General features: G+C 58.1%; 1 protein-coding gene across 1 annotated transcript; it reads left to right on the top strand.

The window, feature by feature from the left end:
- Positions 1-441: 441 nt before the first annotated feature.
- LOC141978737 (arachidonate 12-lipoxygenase, 12R-type-like) lies at positions 442-21403 on the top strand. The gene is made up of 14 exons (XM_074941059.1): positions 442-588; positions 9948-10152; positions 11547-11631; positions 11809-11931; positions 12418-12521; positions 13095-13267; positions 13568-13711; positions 14875-15078; positions 15409-15495; positions 16736-16905; positions 18869-18990; positions 19758-19858; positions 20420-20590; positions 21222-21403. The coding sequence occupies exons 1-14, from the start codon at positions 442-444 to the stop codon at positions 21399-21401; spliced, it is 2016 nt and encodes a 671-aa protein (XP_074797160.1). The 3' UTR covers positions 21402-21403.
- Positions 21404-22217: the final 814 nt, after the last annotated feature.

The following is a 22217-nucleotide window of genomic DNA, read 5'->3' as shown; positions in this document are numbered from 1 at the left end:
GGCTCTGGGAAGGCAACAGGAGTCCGGACTGGAGACCACTGAGCCTGGAAGAGACAAGCCCTGGGGAGAGATGGGTGCTGAAGGCACCCCTTGCTGTGGTATCCTGGCTTCCCCAGATTTTTGTTCCCACCCTGATGCCATCCCCGGAGAGAGAGCCCTGTCCGGCAGGAGGGGAACTCAGCATGCAGGTTTCTGGAGGTACTAATTAGCTGAGCCAGCCTCCATTTGCCTCGCCCTTGTTCTCCCCTCAGGGCTGGGGAGTGACTGAACCATCAAAGAACCCACAGCCAAGTCACCGGCTGCATCACTGAGGGTGAGCAGCGAATATAAAAACTACAGCGTGGCCAGGAGCCAGAGACAACAACGCCGGATCTCCAGGACGGACAGACAGCAGGACAAGGAATCCTGCCAGATACGCTCCTCCGTGCCTCCCCAACTAAGATGGGCGTCTATAAAGTTCGTGTCGCCACCGGGAACTTCCTGCTAGCCGGGACATTCAGCTCCATCTCCATCACCCTGGTGGGGACCCACGAGGAGAGTGACAAGAAGCCCCTCGACAACTTCGGGAAGGACTTCAACCCCGGGGCGGTGAGTACTAGTAGAACGGGGCCAGGTTCTGTGGACAGATCCACCCCGTCGATACGGCGGGGTGTTCGATCATCAATCCCCAGCTTCTGGAGTCATGGGATCATGACGGGAGACGCTCCCTTTTTTGTTAAAAAAAAAATTCTGTCTCTAGCCCTTGTGGGTGGATAGAAAAGCCTAAAAACATGAACGTGGAGAAGGTAAAAGGGTCTGGAGATACTTTACGTTTTTCTTAAAGCTCCAGCTCCTGGAATCAAAGGATCATGCTAGGAAGAATTGCAGCTTTAGTTTTACAAAATACACTTTTAGTCCTCGGTAGTGTGGAGAAAAGCTTCCAAACTTTGCTGTGAAAATTTTCAATGGAAACTTTTTTTTTTAATGCAAAATGAAGATTCCGTGTCCCTGAAATGGTTTTTTTTTTTGCTAATTTGTGTCAGTTTTACCAAATTGTTTTGGTTAGGAGGGGGGCCCGAAAAAACACCCTCCCCCCACAAACCTTTGCTTTTGTTTTCATTTCAAAATGATGTTTCCTTGAATTTTATTTTTAAGAAAGTCGAAAGAAACTTTTTTCAAATGCCCCAAATCAAAACGAAACTTTTTGCTTCGGGCCCTTCGCCCTTCAATTATTTTTTTCCCCTTCCTGTTTCATTCCCCGAAGATTTCAGTTTTTGCTTTCACGCAAAAATGGCATTGTTTGATTTTTGTTCCTCAGAATGCCTCAAACTGAGAAGTCCATTATTTACACAGTTGTACTCGGCGGATGGGTCCAGGCAGGGGTAGCCAATTTTTTCTTAAGGTCCAAATTTCTTGGTCAAGGTCTAGTTAAGGTCCAGCCTCCAGAGAAATTAATAATAAAAAACCCCAGTAATGATAAGAAGTAAATAAAAAGATTTTCAGTCCATTCAAAAGCATCTTGGGGGGAGGGATAGCTCAGTGGTTTGAGCATTGGCCTGCTAAACCCAGGGTTGTGAGTTCAATCCTTGAGGGGGCCATTTAGGGATCTGGGGCAAAAATTGGGGATTGGTCCTGCTTTGAGCAGGGGGTTGGACTAGATGACCTCCTGAGGTCCCTTCCAACCCTGATATTCTATGATTCTATGATCTGGTGGTCCAAATTTGGCCTGTGATTGGCTTATTGACTACCCCTGGTCCAGTGGTTAGAGCAGTCGGCTGTCCTGCCACAGCCTTACTGCATGACCTTGAGCAAGTTACTTAGACCTTCTCTTCCTCCGTTTCCCCATCTGTACAATGAAGATAATAGCGTAGCCCTGCCTTAGAAGGTGTGGTGAGGCTAAATAAATTACAGAGTGTGAGGTGGTGATGGGTAGCAGATAAGTATTACAGATGCCTCAAAAAAAAACCCTCCTCCAACGCACGGAAAATATAAAGCGCCTGGAGTCATGTGAGAATCTCAGCTTGTGTGTGTGTGTGTGTGTGGGAGGGGAGCCAGTGCCTAGTCTTCATAGTGGCATAGACTAGCTTGAAAATGTGACTGCTGCTAACGAAACCAGGAATCAAATCAAACAAATTGATTGGAGAGGGGGGCGGAGAAAAGCCACTGGAATGGTCCGAGAGCTGGGAAGAAAGTGAGAGACTGAAAGATCCTGATTTCTTTCACTTCTCAAATGGGAGATAGAGCGGTGACTTGACTCCGGGGTGCCAGGACTTGCACGGGGAGAACATTCCCAGGGACTTAGCAGAGAAAGACACAACAGCCCCAACAGCTGGAAATTAAAGCCTGCGAAACGCAAGTTAGAAACAAGGCGGAAATTAACAGTCCGGGGGAATTAACCACTGCACCAAACTGCCAAGGGACGAGGCAGATTGTCAGCCTCTTGGCGGCATCAGATCCAGACCAAAGGCTGTCATAGATGCACAGAGTTTAAGAATGGGCGAAGCGGAGGAAATTGATGGGGAAACTTCTGTTCTTGTCTTGCAAAGAAATCTGACAATCGAGCAAAGAAGCAACTCAGGGAATCTCAAACAAGAGTAAGGAAGGGGGATTTTTTACCTCTGGATTTGGCCCTGGGGAGGCCGCTGCTGGTCCCGGTTCTGAGTCCGGTTCTGGGGTCTTCCCCCCCCCAGTTCAAGAGGGATGGGGATAAATTGGAGAGAGATCAGCGAAGAGCCGCAAGAATGATCAAGGACCTGGAAAACCTGCCTTCGAGGGAGAGACGCCAGGAGCTTGGCCCGTGTAGCTTCACAAAGAGAAGGGCGAGGGGTGACTTGGTCCCTCGCTGTAAGTACCTCCATGGGGGAGCAGAAATGTGATCACAGAGGATCCTTCCATCTAGCGGAGACAGGTCTAAGAAAATCCAATATCGGGAAGCTGAAACTGGGCAAATAAGACAGTTTGTTCACAGGGAGTGTAATTTGCCAGAGGAACTTACAGCGAACCAGACAATCTCCGTTGCAAAATGACCAGTGACGGAGTATCCCCCACTGCCCTCAACTGGGGATAAATTCAGTGCCGTTCTCTCAAGAGGTACAGCCCCATGCATAACCGGCTGCCAATCCATGACCGGGACCGCTACTGCCCCAATGGAATAATCATCATCATGATAAAAAGAACAAAAATGGGACAATCAACGAAAGCGGCAAAATATAATTGGATGCAAGGACTTTACATTCCCCACCCGCCCCAGTCCAGGATTCGTGGCAACTGAGTGGAGAGGTGCTTTTGCAAGAGGATTAAATATGTCTATGAACAACCAGAACAGCATCCAGCTTTCCACCTGCTGCAATAAACACAGGCGAGGGTTGTTTGCCCTCAGATCCCTGCTCTCCTGCCAGTTCCTAAGCGCCCGGGGCTGAGGGACAAATGGCATTTACGGGCTTGCTCCTTGATGGGGTTTCTTGCTTTCAAGCAGCTGGGACTGGACACTGTGGGAGACAGGATACTGGGTTAGATGGGCCCAATCCAGGGCAGCAAGGAGAAGGCAGGATGCCAGGGTAGATGGGCCCATGGGTCTGATCCATTGCAGCAGTTCCAATATCTCTTGGTGGATTCATAGGCTGACTTCTGAAAAACAACCCTTCTCCAGCAGGATAAGAGAGACTGCCCACAGGACCGCATTGTGCCGAGCACTGCCAGGCACTGCCCAGACCCCCCTGACTGAGATCAGGGCCCCGTCATGCTGGGCGCTGCCCAGAGCCCACTGCATCAACACAGAGTGTGAGTCACTCCCTCAACTGACAAACTCACAGAGCAAATAAACAAGAGAAATAAGGTGGGGAGGAAAAATGAAGTATTAACTGCGGGTCACATGCCTGGCGAGATGCAGGTACAAATTACAGAACCTGCTTCAAAGACAGGGAAACTGAGTCATTGTAAGAGGCAGGAAATTTGCCAAATGTGACACAGTGAGTCTGTCGGACAGAACCCAGGAGTCCGGGCTCCAGCTCCCTTCGACCCCCCACTCCCCACCCAGAGCCGGGGATAGAACCCAGGAGTCCTGGTTCCCAGCCACCTGTTTCTCCCGCAACTTTTAGGTCTGTAATCAAGTGACCAGAGAGATTGAAGTGTTCTCCAACTGGTTTTTGAATGTTATAATTCTTGACGTCTGATTTGTGTCCATTTATTCTTTTACGTAGAATAATTGGTTTGACCAATGTACATGGCAGAGGGGCATTGCTGACACACATAGAATCATAGAATATCAGGGTTGGAAGGGACCTCAGGTGGTGTCTAGTCCAACCCCCTGCTCAATGCAGGGCCAATCCCCAATTAAATCATCCCAGCCAGGGCTTTGTCAAGCCGGGCCTTAAAAATATCTAAGGAAGGAGATTCCACCACCTCCCTAGGTAACGCATTCCAGTGTTTCACCACCCTCCTAGTGAAAAAGTTTTTCCTAATATCCAACCTAAATCTCCCCCACTGCAACTTGAGACCATTACTCCTTGTTCTGATATCTGCCACCACTGAGAACAGTCTAGAGCCATCCTCTTTGGAACCCCCTCTCAGGTAGTTGAAAGCAGCTATCAAATCCCCCCTCATTCTTCTCTTCCGTAGACTAAACAATCCCAGTTCCCTCAGCCTCTCCTCATAACTCATGTGTTCCAGACCCCTAATCATTTTTGTTGCCCTCCGCTGGACTCTCTCCAATTTATCCACATCCTTCTTGTAGCGTGGGGCCCAAAACTGGACACAGTACTCCAGATGAGGCCTCACCAATGTCGAATAGAGGGGAACGATCACGTCCCTCGATCTGCTGGCAATGCCCCTACTTATACATCCCAAAATGCCATTGGCCTTCTTGGCAACAAGGGCACACTGCTGACTCATATCCAGCTTCTCGTCCACTGTCACCCCTAGGTCCTTTTCTGCAGAACTGCTGCCTAGCCATTCGGTCCCTAGTCTGTAGTGGTGCATTGGATTCTCCTGTCCTAAGTGCAGGACTCTGCACTTGTCCTTGTTGAACCTCATCAGATTTCTTTTGGCCCAATCCTCCAATTTGTCTAGGTCCCTCTGTATCCTATCCCTGCCCTCCAGCATATCTACCACTCCTCCCAGTTTAGTGTCATCTGCAAACTTGCTGAGGGTGCAATCCACACCATCCTGCAGATCATTTATGAAGATATTGAACAAAACCAGGCCCAGGACCTTGGGGCACTCCACTTAATACCGGCTGCCAACTAGACATGGAGCCATTAATCACTACCCGTTGAGCCCAACAATCTAGCCAACTTTCTACCCACCTTATAGTGCATTCATCCAGCCCAGACTTCTTTAACTTGCTGGCAAGAATACTGTGGGAGACCGTGTCAAAAGCTTTGCTAAAGTCAAGGAACAACACGTCCACTGCTTTACCTTCATCCACAGAGCCAGTTATCTCATCATAGAAGGCAATTAGATTAGTCAGGCATGAGTTGCCCTTGGTGAATCCATGCTGACTGTTCCTGATCACTTTCCTCTAAGTGCTTCAGAATTGATTCCTTGAGGACCTGCTCCATGATTTTTCCAGGGACTGAGGTGAGGCTGACTGGCCTGTAGTTCCCAGGATCCTCCTTCTTCCCTTTTTTAAAGATGGGCACTACATTAGCCTTTCTCCAGTCGTCTGGGACTTCCCCCGATCTCCATGAGTTTTCAAAGATAATGGCCAATGGCTCTGCAATCACATCCGCCAACTCCTTTAGCACTCTCGGATGCAACGCGTCCGACCCCATGGACTTGTGCACGTCCAGCTTTTCTAAATAGTCCCAAACCACTTCTTTCTCCACAGAGGGCTGGTCACCTCCTCCCCACGCTGTGCTGCCCAGTGCAGCAGTCTGGGAGTTGACCTTGTTCGTGAAGACAGAGGCAAAAAAAGCCTTGAGCACATTAGCTTTTTCCACATCCTCTGTCACTCGGTTGCCTCCCTCGTTCAGTAAGGGGCCCACACTTTCCTTGACTTTTTTTGTCCGAGAGTTGGGACAATCCTTTGAACACCGGGTGCAAGGCCGAGCGAAATCAATCCAGATGATCCCGTGGTCATTTTACCTTCTAGGCGCGGGTCTCCACCTCGTCGGTCCCACGTTTGTGGCCGGCCCGTGTGGTTTGCCGCGCTGGGGTAGCCGGGTTGGGCCCAGGGTAGGAGCGAGACACGGCAGGGCCAGTGAAGCCGTTCATCGGCCCAGCTTGAGCTAGTGACATAGAGGCACTCTCGAGCCGACACGGAGCTCGGTTTCGGGTCTCTCTTGCCGATATCGGCCCCAGGGCCGGATTAACCCTTCGGGAGCCCCGGCACCCGGACCGTGGCCCCACCCCCGCACCCTTCCCCCCACTCCTGGGGGGAGGGCAGAGAACAGTCAGTGATGGGGCAGGGGGGAAGAGGAGCGAGTGAGGGGGCAGAGAGGAGCGAGCAGTGGGTGCTGGGGGAGGGCCAGAGAGGAGAGGGGGGGAGGGGCAGAGAGGAGCGAGCCATGGGTGCTGGGGGAGGGGCAGAGAGGAGGGGGGGAGGGGCAGAGAGGAGAGAGCCGTGGGTGCTGGGGGAGGGGCAGAGAGGGGGGGGAGGGGCAGAGAGGAGCGAGCCGTGGGTGCTGGGGGAGGGGCAGAGAGGAGCGAGTGGGGGGAGGAGTGGAGAGGAGCGAGCCGTGGGTGCTGGGGGAGGGGCAGAGAGGAGGGGGGGAGGGGCAGAGAGGAGTGAGCAGTGGGTGCTAGGGGAGGGGCAGAGAGGAGCGAGCCGTGGGTGCTGGGGGAGGGGCAGAGAGGAGCAAGCCGTGGGTGCTGGGGGAGGGGCAGAGAGGAGCGAGTGGGGGGAGGGGCAGAGAGGAGCGAGCCGTGGGTGCTGGGGGAGGGGCAGAGAGGAGCGAGTGGGGGGAGGGGCAGAGAGGAGCGAGCCGTGGGTGCTGGGGGAGGGGCAGAGAGGAGAGAGGAGGGAGGGGCAGAGAGGAGCGAGCAGTGGGTGCTGGGGGAGGGGCAGAGAGGAGAGGGGGAGGGACAGAGAGGAGCGAGCAGTGGGTGCTGGGGGAGGGGCAGAGAGGAGAGAAGGGGGAGGGGCAGAGAGGAGCGAGCCGTGGGTGCTGGGGGAGGGGCAGAGAGGAGGGGGGGAGGGGCAGAGAGGAGCGAGCAGTGGGTGCTGGGGGAGGGGCAGAGAGGAGAGGGGGAGGGACAGAGAGGAGCGAGCAGTGGGTGCTGGGGGAGGGGCAGAGAGGAGCGAGCCGTGGGTGCTGGGGGAGGGGCAGAGAGGAGCGAGTGGGGGGAGGAGTGGAGAGGAGCGAGCCGTGGGTGCTGGGGGAGGGGCAGAGAGGAGGGGGGGAGGGGCAGAGAGGAGCGAGCAGTGGGTGCTGGGGGAGGGGCAGAGAGGAGCGAGCAGTGGGTGCTGGGGGAGGGGCAGAGAGGAGAGGGGGAGGGACAGAGAGGAGCGAGCAGTGGGTGCTGGGGGAGGGGCAGAGAGGAGCGAGCCGTGGGTGCTGGGGGAGGGGCAGAGAGGAGCGAGTGGGGGGAGGAGTGGAGAGGAGCGAGCCGTGGGTGCTGGGGGAGGGGCAGAGAGGAGGGGGGGAGGGGCAGAGAGGAGCGAGCAGTGGGTGCTGGGGGAGGGGCAGAGAGGAGGGGGGAGGGGCAGAGAGGAGCGAGCAGTGGGTGCTGGGGGAGGGGCAGAGAGGAGCGAGCAGTGGGTGCTGGGGGAGGGGCAGAGAGGAGAGAGGAGGGAGGGGCAGAGAGGAGCGAGCAGTGGGTGCTGGGGGAGGGGCAGAGAGGAGGGGGGGAGGGGCAGAGAGGAGCGAGCAGTGGGTGCTGGGGGAGGGGCAGAGAGGAGCGAGCAGTGGGTGCTGGGGGAGGGGCAGAGAGGAGTGGGGAGGGGCAGAGAGGAGCGAGTGGGGGGAGGAGTGGAGAGGAGCGAGCCGTGGGTGCTGGGGGAGGGGCAGAGAGGAGGGGGGGAGGGGCAGAGAGGAGCGAGCAGTGGGTGCTGGGGGAGGGGCAGAGAGGAGGGGGGGAGGGGCAGAGAGGAGCGAGCCGTGGGTGCTGGGGGAGGGGCAGAGAGGAGGGGGGGAGGGGCAGAGAGGAGCGAGCAGTGGGTGCTGGGGGAGGGGCAGAGAGGAGGGGGGGAGGGGCAGAGAGGAGCGAGCCGTGGGTGCTGGGGGAGGGGCAGAGAGGAGGGGGGGAGGGGCAGAGAGGAGCGAGCAGTGGGTGCTGGGGGAGGGGCAGAGAGGAGAGGGGGAGGGACAGAGAGGAGCGAGCAGTGGGTGCTGGGGGAGGGGCAGAGAGGAGCGAGCCGTGGGTGCTGGGGGAGGGGCAGAGAGGAGCGAGTGGGGGGAGGAGTGGAGAGGAGCGAGCCGTGGGTGCTGGGGGAGGGGCAGAGAGGAGGGGGGGAGGGGCAGAGAGGAGCGAGCAGTGGGTGCTGGGGGAGGGGCAGAGAGGAGGGGGGAGGGGCAGAGAGGAGCGAGCAGTGGGTGCTGGGGGAGGGGCAGAGAGGAGCGAGCAGTGGGTGCTGGGGGAGGGGCAGAGAGGAGAGAGGAGGGAGGGGCAGAGAGGAGCGAGCAGTGGGTGCTGGGGGAGGGGCAGAGAGGAGGGGGGGAGGGGCAGAGAGGAGCGAGCAGTGGGTGCTGGGGGAGGGGCAGAGAGGAGCGAGCAGTGGGTGCTGGGGGAGGGGCAGAGAGGAGTGGGGAGGGGCAGAGAGGAGCGAGCGGCAGGTGGTGGGGAGGAGTGAGTGGGGGGAGGAGTAGAGAGGAGTGAGCCGTGGGTGCTGGGGGAGGGGCAGAGAGGAGGGGGGGAGGGGCAGAGAGGAGCGAGCAGTGGGTGCTGGGGGAGGGGCAGAGAGGAGGGGGGAGGGGCAGAGAGGAGCGAGCAGTGGGTGCTGGGGGAGGGGCAGAGAGGAGCGAGCAGTGGGTGCTGGGGGAGGGGCAGAGAGGAGAGAGGAGGGAGGGGCAGAGAGGAGCGAGCAGTGGGTGCTGGGGGAGGGGCAGAGAGGAGGGGGGGAGGGGCAGAGAGGAGCGAGCAGTGGGTGCTGGGGGAGGGGCAGAGAGGAGCGAGCAGTGGGTGCTGGGGGAGGGGCAGAGAGGAGTGGGGAGGGGCAGAGAGGAGCGAGCGGCAGGTGGTGGGGAGGAGTGAGTGGGGGGAGGAGTAGAGAGGAGTGAGCCGTGGGTGCTGGGGGAGGGGCAGAGAGGAGCAAGAGGGGGGAGGGGGCAAGCGGGGGGGAGGGGCAGCGGCCAGCAGCGGGTGGGGGAAGGGTGGAGAGGAGCAAGCGGTGGGCGGGGCCTCAGGGCGGAGCGCAGGCAGAGCGGGGGCAGGGCCCCTTCTGAGCGTGGGTAGTGACAGAGAGGGCTAGCCCGGGCCCCGAGCGCCATCGGGGTCTGTGAACTGGGGGGGCCCATAATCTCCACTGGAGTCCGTGGATCTGCCGGCACGGTGAAGCACCCCGGATCTGTTCACCGCCAGCGGTGGATCTGCTCCCCTGGGTGCCAGTGCCAAACGGCCGCCTCTGGGGACGTGGCTGCCAAAATTAGCTGACAGCAGGACGTCGGCCTCTGCTTTAACTGAGGCCAAGCTTAGACGCACCCGGCTGCTCTGACCCATTTGGGGCAGCTTCTGAAACGTGGTGGGCACCAACAGAGGGCTCAGCAAGGCTTGAAAGGGATTGCACCCGTCTCCTAGACACGGCTAGGCTCCGCTGAGGTACCTCAAGCTGTAGCCAAACCGGTAAACCTTGGCCTCTACTTCCGGGCGAATGAAAGGCAGGTGCCAAGTAGAACACTAGTTGCAACAGTGACCGGGCTGATCTGTGTTTTCTTGGAGACTTCCACACAATGGGGGCACAGGAGGCCAACAAGTGTTTTATTTTGGGTAGGGGGTGGAGACAAATGCTGCCAGTTAACCCCTGAGTTGCTGGATTAATCCCTGAGCTACACCCTCATGCTCTGGTCCCCCCTCATTGCCCCCCGCTGCAGGTGGAGGAGTTCAAGCTGTGCTGCCGGCGCTGGCTGGGGGACATCGTCCTGGTGCGGCTACACAAGGAGCCCTACTCCTTCTACCCCAGCGACAACTGGTACTGCAGCTTCGTGGAGGTCGTCTCCCCCCACGGCCAGTGCTACCGCTTCCCCTGCTACCAGTGGATCGAGGGCTACCGCACCCTGGAGCTGCGGGAGGGCAAAGGTAGGGGGCTGCGGGCTGGGGGCAGGGCATGGGGGCCTACCTGGTGCCGCTTGGGGTCATAGCGAGCTAGCTATCCCCGTACACGACCCCTCTGTCTATCCATCCCCGTACACGACCCCTCTGTCTATCCATCCCCATACACACCCCTCTGTCTATCCATCCCTGTACACCCCTCTATCCATCTCCATACATGCCCCTCTGTCTATCCATCCCCATACACACCCCTCTGTCTATCCATCCCCGTACACAACCCCTCTGTCTAGCCATCCCCGTACACTCCCCTCTGTCTATCCATCCCCGTACACCCCTGCCAGGGTTCCCTCCCCACTCTGAACTCTGAGGTACAGATGTGGGTACCCGCATGAAAGACCCCCTACGCTTATTTCTACCAGCTTAGGTTAAAAATTTCCCTGAGGCAGAAATCCTTTCCTTGTCCTTGGATGGTACTGCTGCCACCACCAAGTGATTTAGACAAAAATTCAGGAAAAGGGTCACTTGGAGTCCTTATTCCCTCAAAATATCCCCCCAAGTCCCTTCACCCACTTTCCTGGGGAGGCTGGAGAATAATATATACCGGACCCTAGCTAGAACACGCGTCTATATAGTGCGAATTTGCATATAATGCGGTCACAGCCGTGGATCCCAAATTTAATTACTTTAATTGCAATTCATTTTAACGCAGTCCCCGCTATAACGCAGTTCCCACGTTAACGCAGTACCACACATGGATCCCAAATCCCACATTCTAACCAATTTAGCACAGACCAAACCCCTTGGTTTTTAGGACACTGAAAATTAATCAGGTTCTTAAAAGAAGAATTTTATTTATAAAAAAACGTAAGAGAATCACATCTGCAAAATCAGGATGGAAGGTAACTTTACAGGGTAAATAAAAAGGTTTTAAACACAGAGGATTCCCCTCTGATGCTGTTACAAAACAGGAATGAAATTACCTCTTAGCACAGGGAAAATTCACAAGCTAAAACAAAAGATAATCTAATGCATTTCCTTGCCATTACTTACAATTTTTGAAATCTTAGATGAATCATTTCAGGTATGTTTTCAGGAGATGTTTTACCTGCCTGGTCTCTCTCTCTGTCTAGAGGGGGAACAAACAAAGAAAGCACAAACAAAAACCTCCCCACCAGATTTGAAAGCATCTTCTTTCCTTATTGGTCCCTTTGGTCAGGTGCCATCGAGGTTATTTGAGCTTCTTAACCCTTTACAGGTAAAGATTCAGTACAGCTACCCAGGAGGGATTTTATGCTACCCGTATCTGTATGTATATGACAACCCGCCTCTGTCTATCCATCCCTGTACACCCCTCCTATCTATCTATCTATCCCATAAACACCCCTGTCTCTCTCTCTATCACCTTTTCTCCTCTCGCCCAGGCCAGACGGTTTGCGATGATGCCGATTCCCCGTGGCTGCTGGAGCAGCGGCAGGCTGAGTTGAAGCACCGACGAGAGTGCTATGGGTGAGTGAGACCCCGGTGGGGTTTGGGGGAGCTCTCCGGGGCTCAGGCCCGCGCGGGGTCCCGGGGATGGAGGGGTGGTAGGAACCGCAGGACAGGTAGGCCCGGGACTGCGGCTGAGGGTTAGTTGGGGCAGCGGCAGGCCAGGGCTAACGTCCCCGGCGGTCTCTCCCTGCCCAGGTGGAAGGAGTACGCCCCCGGCCTGCCCCGGTGCCTGGCGGTGGAGAGCATCATTGAGCTGGACTGCAACACCATGTACTCCTTCACCAAGAGCACCAACTTCCTGCTGCGCGGGGGGAACGCGTGAGTGCGGCTTCCCCACGGCCAGACCCATCCCCAGCGCCGAGCCCCTAGGCCTGCCCTTAGAAATTACCCCTAACCCTGTACAGTAACCGTAATCCTGTACACAGCCCTGTCCAGTAATCCTAACCCTATAAACTCCTGCTTGCGGTGAATCACGTCAGTGCAGCTGCCCCACAGCCCAGACCCCTTCCCAGGGACTAAGCTAACCCCAGACCCAATATACTAACCTCAACCTTAATCCGAGCTCCCTAACCCCACCCCATACACTGCAGCCTGACCCCAAACCTTCACCCAGGCCCGCACTTGCCTGCTGCAGGCGAGGAACCTCCCGCCCCCTCCAGCTCCGCCTCCGTCCCAGGGACGGGCCAGAACCTCCAGCCTGCTCCCCCACGCTCGCCCTGCCCCCCGCCCCGTCCATCTCCGCCCCATTCCCGGGGAGCGGCCTGAACCCGCGGCCTGCCCCCACACACTCCCTCTGCCCCCCAGGCAGGTGGAGCTGCGCCTGAAGGGTTTCCTGAGCTGCACCAACTCCTGGGCGAAGCTGGACGACATCAACAAGGTTTTCTGCTTCAAGAAGACCCCGATCACAGGTGGGTGACCCCTCCACCCCCATCCCGAGCCCGCTCGCCTGGGCCCTCGGGAGCCCCCACGCACAGAGCAGGATAATTGGGATAGGTGTGATGCAAGCGGCTAGAGACCCCAGTGATGCTTGTGCCAGGCGCTGCCCAGACACCCCCCGACTGCGATCAGGGACCCCCTAGTGCCAGGTGCTGCCCAGACCCCCCCCCCGACCGCGATCAGGGACCCCCTTGTGCCAGACTCCTCCGACTGCAATCAGGGACCCCTGTGTGCCGGGCACTGCACAGACCCCCCCCCCGACTGCGACCAGGGACCCCCTTGTGCCAGGTATTGCCCAGACCCCCCCGACCGCGATCAGGGACCCCCATGTGCCAGGCACTAACCAGACCCCCCCCCCCCCGACTGGGGATCCCCATGTGCCAGATGCTGTCCAGACCCCCCCCCCGACAGCAATCAGGGACCTCCTTGTGCCTGGTGCTGCCCAGACCCCCCCTGAGATCAGACCCCCCTCATGCTGGACCCGTCTCCCCTGAGTCCCGGCCCGGCATGTTAACCCCACGGCTGCCCTGCCCGTGTCCCCCCAGAGTACGTGCGGGCGCACTGGAGAGAGGACACGTTCTTCGGGTACCAGTTCCTGAACGGGGTCCATCCGGTGCTGATCCGGCGCTGCACGGAGCTGCCCTGCAACTTCCCCGTCACGCCGGCCATGGTGGCCTCCTCCCTGGGGGAGAGCACCAGCCTGCAGGACGAGCTGGAGGTAAGTGGGGCGCCGGGGACACCCCTGGGGGGACTCGGCCACGGTCTGGGCTCTCGGCTCCCTCTCCAGCGTCGCTCCGGGCATGAGCAGCCACGGGTCAGAGGTGTCCAGCCAGCCCAACTCCAGGGCCAGGGGCCGCACTTGCACTGGCCACTCAGCTCCAGGGGCTAGTCCCAGGGCACTGCTGCAGGGAAGCTCGCAGCGCTGGGAGAGGGCACTGCTGCGGGGAAGCTCGCAGCCCTGGGGTCTCAGCTTTCCCCCAGCCCCCGCACTCCGCTCTGCTCCCCCTGTGCCTTGCAGAAGGGGAACATCTTCCTCGCTGACTATCAAATCCTGGAGGGCATCCCGGCCAACACGATCAACGGCTACCAGCAGTACATTGCCGCGCCCCTCTGCCTGCTGCTCCTACAGCCCTCCGGGGAGCTCGTCCCCATAGCCATCCAGGTAACGGCCCCCGGCCCCCCCACGCTGCCCGGCGGGACCCCCCCACAGCCCCGGCCCCTGCACAGTCCCAGAGCTGGGCCTTGTGTCTAAGAGACCGGCCCAGGGAGAGAACCCAGGAGTCCTGGCTCCCGGCCCCCTGTGTTCTAACCACTAGACCCCACTCCTGTCGCAGAGCTGGGGAGAGAACCCAGGAGTCCTGGCCCCCAGCCCCAACCTGCTCTAATCCACCAGCCCCCACTCCTCTCGCAGAGCCAGGGAGAGAACCCAGGAGTCCTGGACCCCAGCCCCAACCTGCTCTAATCCACCAGCCCCCACTCCTCTCGCAGAGCCAGGGAGAGAACCCAGGAGTCCTGGCTCCCAGCCCCAACCTGCTCTAATCCACCAACCCCCACTCCCCTCCCAGAGCCAGGGAGAGAACCCAGGAGTCCTGACTCCCAGCCCCCTGTGTTCTAACCACCAGCCCCCACTCCCCTGCCAGAGCCGGGAGAGAACCCAGGAGTCCTGGCCCCCAGCCCCAACCTGCTCTAATCCACCAGCCCCCACTCCTCTCGCAGAGCCAGGGAGAGAACCCAGGAGTCCTGGCTCCCAGCCCCGACCTGCTCTAATCCACCAACCCCCACTCCCCTCCCAGAGCCAGGGAGAGAACCCAGGAGTCCTGACTCCCAGCCCCCTGTGTTCTAACCACCAGCCCCCACTCCCCTGCCAGAGCCGGGAGAGAACCCAGGAGTCCTGGCCCCCAGCCCCAACCTGCTCTAATCCACCAGCCCCCACTCCTCTCGCAGAGCCAGGGAGAGAACCCAGGAGTCCTGGCTCCCTAATCCCCCCACACTCTTCTGTGTGCCTGCGTGTGCCCAGTTGTGTGTGTGTGTGTGTGCCCAGTTGTGTGTCTGTGCACACCCCAGCTCTGTGTGTGTGTGTGCCCAGTTGTGTGTCTATGCACACCCCAGCTCTGTGTGTGTGTGCCCAGTGGTGTGCCTATGCACACCTCAGCTCTGTGAGTCTCCTCTTCCTAACACTGGATTTGCTGCACCGTCATGTCCCCGCATCCTGGCAGCCAGGTCCCAGCCCCTGGGCCCCCCGGGGGAAGCAGCAGGATTCACACATCTGGTTTGTGCCAACCTGCCCCCCCCCGCCCCTCCTGTGTTTCTCCCCCCCCCCCTCAGCTCAGCCAGTGCCCGGGCCCCGACAGCCCCATCTTCCTGCCCAGCGACTCCGAGTGGGACTGGACCCTGGCCAAGACCTGGGTGCGCTACGCCGAATTCCTGGTGCACGAGGCCGTCAGCCACCTGCTGCTCACCCACCTGATCGACGAGGCCTTCGCCCTGGCCACCCTGCGCCAGCTGCCCCTGTGCCACCCACTCTTCAAGGTGAGGGGGGGCCGGGGGCCAGCTGTGCCCAGATGTGCGGGAGGGAAGAGCCCAGCCGGGGAAGCATGCCGGACGGGCCCCGCCCCCGGCATCCAGCTGTGCCCAGCCGCCCGTGCGTGTGCCCGGCAGGGTGCGTGTGCCCGGTGTGCCAGGCTGGGCATGCCCCACGCCAGCACCTCCCCCACCTCGTGGATGATGGGGGAGAAGGAGCCGCTGCTGGCTTCTCGGTGGGGCCGGGTCTTTGCCCCTCCCCGGATACATGCGGGGGTGGGGGTGGGGGGTGGCTGCCTGCTTGCTCTCACCCACCCCTCTGTCTCTTCTCCGCCCTAGCTGCTGCTGCCCCACACCCGCTACATGCTGCACATCAACGTCCTGGGCAGGACCCTGCTACTCAGACGTGGAGGGCACATTGACAAGGTGAGAGGATGCCATGGTCAGGGGCATTGGCCCCCGCTCCCCTCCCAGAGCTGGGGAGAGAACCCAGGAGTCCTGGCCCGCAGCCTCCCCGCTCTAACCCACCAGCCCCCACTCCCCTCCCAGAGCTGGGGAGAGAATCCCGGAGTCCTGGCCCCCAGCTCCTCCTGCTCTAACCACTAGTCCCCACTCCCCTCCTCGAGCCACTTACTTGGGAATAAAACGTGCCTGTCGCCCGAGCTACCAGCCTCATCTGGAACGGGCAGGATGAGAACTCAAAGCAACTGTGACAGCCTGGAAAATTGGGCTGAAATCGACAAGCTGAAATTCAATGAAGACAAGAGCAAAGTGCGCCACTGAGGAAGGAAAAATCCAATGCCAACTCCACAATGGGACATAACTGGCGGCCGGGGGTGGGGGCGGGGGGGTTCGTACTGCTCAAAAAGTTCTGGCAGTTAAGGTTGGGAAAAAGGGTAATATCATTCTAGGCTGTATTAACGGGAGTGTCGTGTGTAAAACCCGGGAGGTTATTGTCTGGCCCTGGTGAGACCTCAGCTGGAGAACGGGGGTGGGGGTGTCACACGTTAGGAAAGACGTGGCCAAATTGGAGAGAGTCCGGCAAAGCGGAACAAACATGATAAAACGTTTCGAAACCCTGAACTATGAGGCCAGGTTAAAAAGAACTGGGCACAAGGAGCCCTGAGAGAAGAAGACCAAGAGGGGGACCTGAGCGTCTTCAAATATGTTACAAAGAGGACGGTGATCAGTTGTTCTCTGGTCCTGCTGAAGGCAGGACAAGAAGTAATGGGCTTAATCTGCAACACGGGAGATTTAGGTTAGATATTAGGAAAAGCTTTCTCTCTCTCAAGATACTTAACTCTGGAGCAAGCATGGAGGTTGTGGAATCTCCGTTATTGGAGGTTTCTAAGAACTGGTTGGACAAACACCGGTCAGGCGTGGTCTAGGTTGACTTGGTCCTGCCTTGGCGTGGTGGGGCTGGACTCAGTGACCTCTCAAGATCCCTTCCAGCCCCACAAGTCTACGGTTCTGTGAAAACGCGGGTGTTGGGAGTGATCAATCATTTTTGGGGTACAACACAGAGCGAAACATCGGCACATTTGTCACGGGTCGTATTGTGCATCGATATTTTGTGCTGAAATAGACCGCGGCGGTGTTTCATTCTAACCCATCCCCTGGCCCGGTGGCTTGGAGGTTGAAGGCTCTCTCTCTGGTGCCTTCCCAGGGCATGGGCTCGGGGCTCGAGGGGACGAAGGTGCTGATGGCCAAGGGCATGTCCTGCCTGACCTATGCCTCCCTCTGCTTCCCTGATGACATCCAAGAGCGCGGGGTTGACTGCATCCCCAATTACTACTACAGGGATGATGGGCTGAAGATCTGGTCGGCCATTGAGAGGTAAGGAGCAGGAGCAGGAGCAGGGGCAGAGGCTAGCGAGGAAGCAGATGGCATGTGGAAAATTCCCACCAGCCTAGAGTTGCTTGGAAACACGGCTTTCCCACCACATAAAGAATTCTGAGTTAAGAAAACCCTGCAATTCCCCAAAAGGAACTTTTTCAAACACACCGGCCCCCACACACTGAGCTAGATTGCATGAATGCTCCTTGAGCCACTCATGAATCACACAGAGAAGAGCACCAGCCAATTCTCCCCAGCCTTGCACACCAGATCTATCCCATCTTGTCCTGCTCAGAAGCCTGCCCAGTTTAAGTTTATTACCTACTCCGCCCCTCGCTCAATGTGGAGAGCACATACACCAGTCTTTGTACCTGAGCTGAGATTTCCTGAGCACTTCAACCAAACCAAATTGTTTTAGGTAAAATATAAAACAGGTTTATTAACTATAGAAAGATAGATTTTTAGAGGTGAGAGATAGTTACCAAAGAAAATAAAAGGTAAGCACACAGTCTAAATCTCAAACCTTATTACACTAGGCAGCATTTAGATTAAGCAATTTTTCTCATTCCACTGGATGTTACAGTTCTTAGTACACAGGCTTCTCCCTGAAGCCTGGGACCAGTCTCCTCAGTCAAAGTTTTCATCTTCCCAACATTCTTGTTGCTTTCGGCGTAGGTGAGGGAGGAGAGAGGCCAAGGAATGATGCTGCTGTCCCTTATTTTATACCCTCAGTCCGTGTGCCTAGAAGACACTTGCCCAGACACATCCTGGTGGGCTTTGCTGAGTCACTGGGTTGAGCAATCCCCCTGGTGGGTCTTGTGCAACTGAGTCAGAAAGTGGAACAGTCCCCATTGTGTGGTGCTTGGGAAGCCCTCATTGAATTGTAAATCCCTTGATTACAACTCTCCTGCTTATTAATGATCATTCAACATCCTCCTGGGTGGGGGGAAGTTCTTTGACTGTCACTAGCAAATTTACAGCATATTTCAGTAACAACCACCCAGCAAAATCTCATAACTTCATACACACTAACGATATACATATTGGGAAAGAACAACGGGTTTCAGAAGATCGTAACCTTTCATGTGATATCTTACATGGCATGCTTTGTATGAAATATCACAACCACACGTGAATGACTCATATGGATTTTACAGGGAGCTATTTTGAGGTACGGTGTGTCACAGATTATATTCCTGATACCTGGAGGGTCCCTGGTAACAAGGCGGCGTGGTGCCAACAGGCAGCTTTGGGCACTAAAAAATTAACCCTACCACAATGGAAAAGTCAACCGCCATCAAATATTGATGCCTGGCTTGGTGATCTGGCTGATCACCAGCTAACGAATCACTGGCAATCAGAGAAAGGGAATGCCTGAAAAATTCAAAGCAATTTCGGCTGACCTTTTAGAGGTCTATGATCAATATAGACACTGAGGATAGATCACATTCCCTCCTTTGCTTTATCCTAACCCCCTTTACTTACTTTGTGTGGTAGATTGGTTGGCTTTGGAAAATGAATGAAAACTTATAAATACACAAAAATGGAGAGGAAAAGTCAAATGTTTGGGAATTTTTTCCCAAAAGCAAATTCCGGGGAAAGGTCTCATTGGGGGTGAATGGAAACACTTTGTTTCTGTCAAGCCAAGACATTTTGTGTCAATGGCAACTCTTGTTTAATGTGGTAACTTCCACAAGAGCAAGTCCAATTTGAAATGAAAAGTTCAACTCTGCAGTAGACTGTGGATGAGATCCAAGATCACCTGGAGGTCAGGCCAGGGGCTTGGCCACCAGGCCATGCTCCCACACCTAGAAAAGGGCGAAGTGGAGGGGACAGTAGGTACTGGCAAGGACGCGTGGTAGCACTGGGCCCTTTGCAGTCGCTGGCTGAGTGAGGCTGGTGCACTGGGGAGCGATGAGGCCTGCATTGACCCATCAAGCTGACACATCTCTGCTCTCTCCAGCTTCGTCTCCGGCATCGTCAGATACTATTACCCCAGTGATGCCCACGTCCTGGCCGACTGCGAGCTGCAGGCCTGGGCAGACGAGATCTTCAATCAAGGTTTCCTGGGGAACGAGGCATCCGGTAGGGGCCATGTGAACCCAGAGCTCTGCAGCCGCCAGTCACCGGGCTCCATGCGGGGTCGTGGGGAGCGTCTCCGAACTGCGTGTCTCAGGAGACTGAACGACTGTCAGCCAGATCCCGGCCGGTGTCAATGGGCGTCTCTCCATTGCAGTCAATGGGGCCAGATCCCGGCCGGTGTCAATGGGCGTCTCTCCATTGCAGTCAATGGGGCCAGATCCCGGCCGGTGTCAATGGGCGTCTCTCCATTGCAGTCAATGGGGCCAGATCCCGGCAGGTGTCAATGGGTGTCTCTCCATTGGAATCAATGGGGCGAGATCCCGGCCGGTGTCAATGGGCGTCTCTCCATTGCAGTCAATGGGGCCAGATCCTGGCTGGTGTCAATGGGCGTCTCGCCATTGGAATCAATGGGGCCAGATCCCGGCTCGTGTCAATGGGAGTCTCTCCTTTGGAGTCAATGGGGCCAGATCTCAGCTCATATCAAGTGGCCCTGCAGGGGACAGGGAGCAAGATCTCTGTCCCCATAGGGACAGGGTGGTCTGGGTCATGGCAGTGGGACAGGGCCGTGGGGTGACTGGGAACGGCCCTGCCATGGGAAAGGGCAGGGTGGGGACCTGACGCGTGGCTGAGCTGAGGCCTGGAGCAGGGGAGCGACTCACCGGGGCAGGCTCCGGCTGAGGTAGGCATTGAACCCGGCTCTAGGGGTCCCAGTGCCGAGGCCGCGGAGCAGGGCAGGGCCGGGTCAGTGATGCCCGTTCTCCATCCCGCAGGCTTCCCCTCGTCCCTGCAAAGCATCCCTGAGCTCATCAAGTACCTGACCATGTGGATCTACTGCTGCTCGGCCCGGCACGCCGCCCTCAATAACGGGCAGGTAGGGAGAGGCCAGCCTGGGTGCTCGGAGCCCCATTTCCTGCCCCCTCACAGAGCCCTGGGGTTCAGCCACCGACACCCCCACCCTGCCCCCCAGACGGGGCCCTGGGGTCTGGCTATGGACACCCCCACCCTGCCCCCCATGGGGCCCTGGGGTCCAGCCACCAACATCCCCGCACCCCACATGGGGCTCTGGGATCCCGCCACTCACATCCCCACCCTGCACCGCACCCCACTGACACCTCAATCCCCAGGACCCTGCTCTAGCAGCCAATCCCCCAACCAGCACCCAACCCCAGTGAGACCCCGGACACCTCGGGACCCTCCCCTACCACCACGCTCAGCACCCCCGACCCCCGCCTTGACTTTCCTACCCGTTGCCCATGGGTGAGACTGTGACCAAGCCCCGGGTGCCCTGGTCTCTTGGCTGAGCCAGACCTTCCCTGTGCTGGTGCCCTCTGGGCGGGGTGAGGAGGGGATCCCTGGCTGGGCTTGGGGAGGTTCCTGGCTGGGCTGGGGGGTCCCCGGCTGCTCTGACTGCGGGGGTCTCTCCGGGCTGCAGTATGACCTTGGCGCTTGGATGCCCAACTTCCCGGCCACCATGAGGAACCCCCCGCCCCAGGCCAAGGGCACCACCTCGCTGGAGAGCTACCTGGACACCATCCCGGAGGTCAACAGCACCAGCCTCGCTATCTACGTCCTCTGGGTCCTCTGCTGCGAGCCGGGGGACTCGGTGAGAACACGGGTGCCAGGGGGCGCTGTGGGGCAGGGAATGGGGCGGGGGCTCAGCAGGGGGTGCTCTCCCCCGGCAGGCAGGGCTGGCTCCAGGGCGGCGCTAGGGGGCGCTGTGGGGCAGGGAACGGGGGGCTCAGCAAGGGGCGCTCTCCCCTGGCAGGCAGGGCTGGCCCCAGGGCGGCACTAGGGGGCGCTAGGCAGTGGGTGTCTGTTGAATGACCCATTCCGCTGAGTTCTCCGTCCCCTCCCTTGTGGTAGCAGTAAAGGACCCGCTGACATTTCACATGAGCCGGGGGGTGAACCAGGGTGTCCTGGCCCAGTTGCACACTGGGGGACACCCACAAATGCCCCCCTGTTGTTTCAACCGGCCGCAGGATTCTCCTTCCCTCCCTGGCCTGAACTCTTCCCAGTGTTGCTACACAGCTGGTAAACACCTGCCCTGTGCTCTCGGCCCAGGGCCTGAGGGTCCCTGGGTCACCGGCCGCCCCACCCCAGAGGTGGCCGCATCTCAGCGCCGGGCGAGGGGCCCCTGGGTCACCGGCCGCCCCGCCCCAGAGGTGGCCGCGTCTCGGTGCCGGGCGAGGGGTCCCTTCCGGGCTGTCCCTCACCTCTCTCCCGTTCCCTTGCAGAGATCCCTGGGCACGTACCCTGACGAGCACTTCACAGCGGAGGAGCCCAAGCAGCTGATCGCAGCCTTCCAGGGGCGCCTGGCCCAGATCTCCCAGGAGATCCAAGAGAGGAACAAGTCCCTGCCCATCCCCTACCGCTACCTGGATCCCCACCAAATCGAGAACAGCACGTCCATCTGAGCCCGGCCGGAGAGCCCCAGGGACGGGCCCCGTGCGGCCGCTGGCACCGCTGTCCCTGCGATCCTGTCCCGGGAGCAATAAACCACAGCCTGGTTCCACTCTGAATGGCTGATTCTGTATAGTGGGGTACTGCGTGGGGGGCTGGCAGCCAGGACTCCTGGGTTCTCTCCCTGGCTCTGGGCAGGGTGAGGGTGGTTAGAGCAGGGGGGGCTGGCAGCCAGGACTCCTGGGTTCTCTCCCTGGCTCTGGGAGGGGAGTGGGGGCTGGTGGGTTAGAGCAGGGTGGGTGGGGAGCCAGGACTCCTGGCTTCTATTGTCCATAGGCAATAGGCATAAGTCTCCTGTGCTCACTGTGCCTCAGTTTACCCCTCATCAAAACGAGATGATGTTCCCAAGCTCCACCACAGGGGGAACTAAGATTAGCCTGGGGCAGGGCCAGGTTCTGACCTGGGTCAGACTCGGGGTCAGCCCCGAGTGGCAAGAATGACTCCCCCCAGGGAAGGACACGCCTTGAAATCTCTAGCCTGACCCTTTATTTACATGGTCACATACAGTCATTAACGACCCCAGTCGTGAGGTGTCTAGTTCATCTCCTCCGCCCACCCCGACATGTTATAAATATAGATATAGTCCCCTGCCCTTCCCCCGCCACCCCGGCCGCTTCCCTCCCCCCAAGATTCACCCAAAAGTCATTGCACAAAAAAAAGTACAATTTGTACATGAGTCTATGAAAAATGATAGACAATCAGATCCCCAGACCGGGTGGCCGGCTCCTCCCTCAAAGCTGTGAGCCTCCTGGGCCTTTAAAACACGGCCG

Source organism: Natator depressus, chromosome 28 (assembly GCF_965152275.1).
Source record: "Natator depressus isolate rNatDep1 chromosome 28, rNatDep2.hap1, whole genome shotgun sequence".
NCBI lineage: Eukaryota > Metazoa > Chordata > Testudines > Cheloniidae > Natator > Natator depressus.
This window is presented reverse-complemented; position numbering and strand designations above follow the sequence as displayed.

Bases quoted from the DNA above. Each gene is read 5' to 3' on its own strand.
- LOC141978737 (XM_074941059.1), top strand. From the start codon at position 442: ATGGGCGTCTATAAAGTTCGTGTCGCCACCGGGAACTTCCTGCTAGCC. The intron at 10,153-11,546 runs GTAGGGGGCTGC...CCTCTCGCCCAG, and splicing joins GGAGCTGCGGGAGGGCAAAG to GCCAGACGGTTTGCGATGAT. The intron at 15,496-16,735 runs GTGAGAGGATGC...GTGCCTTCCCAG, and splicing joins GTGGAGGGCACATTGACAAG to GGCATGGGCTCGGGGCTCGA.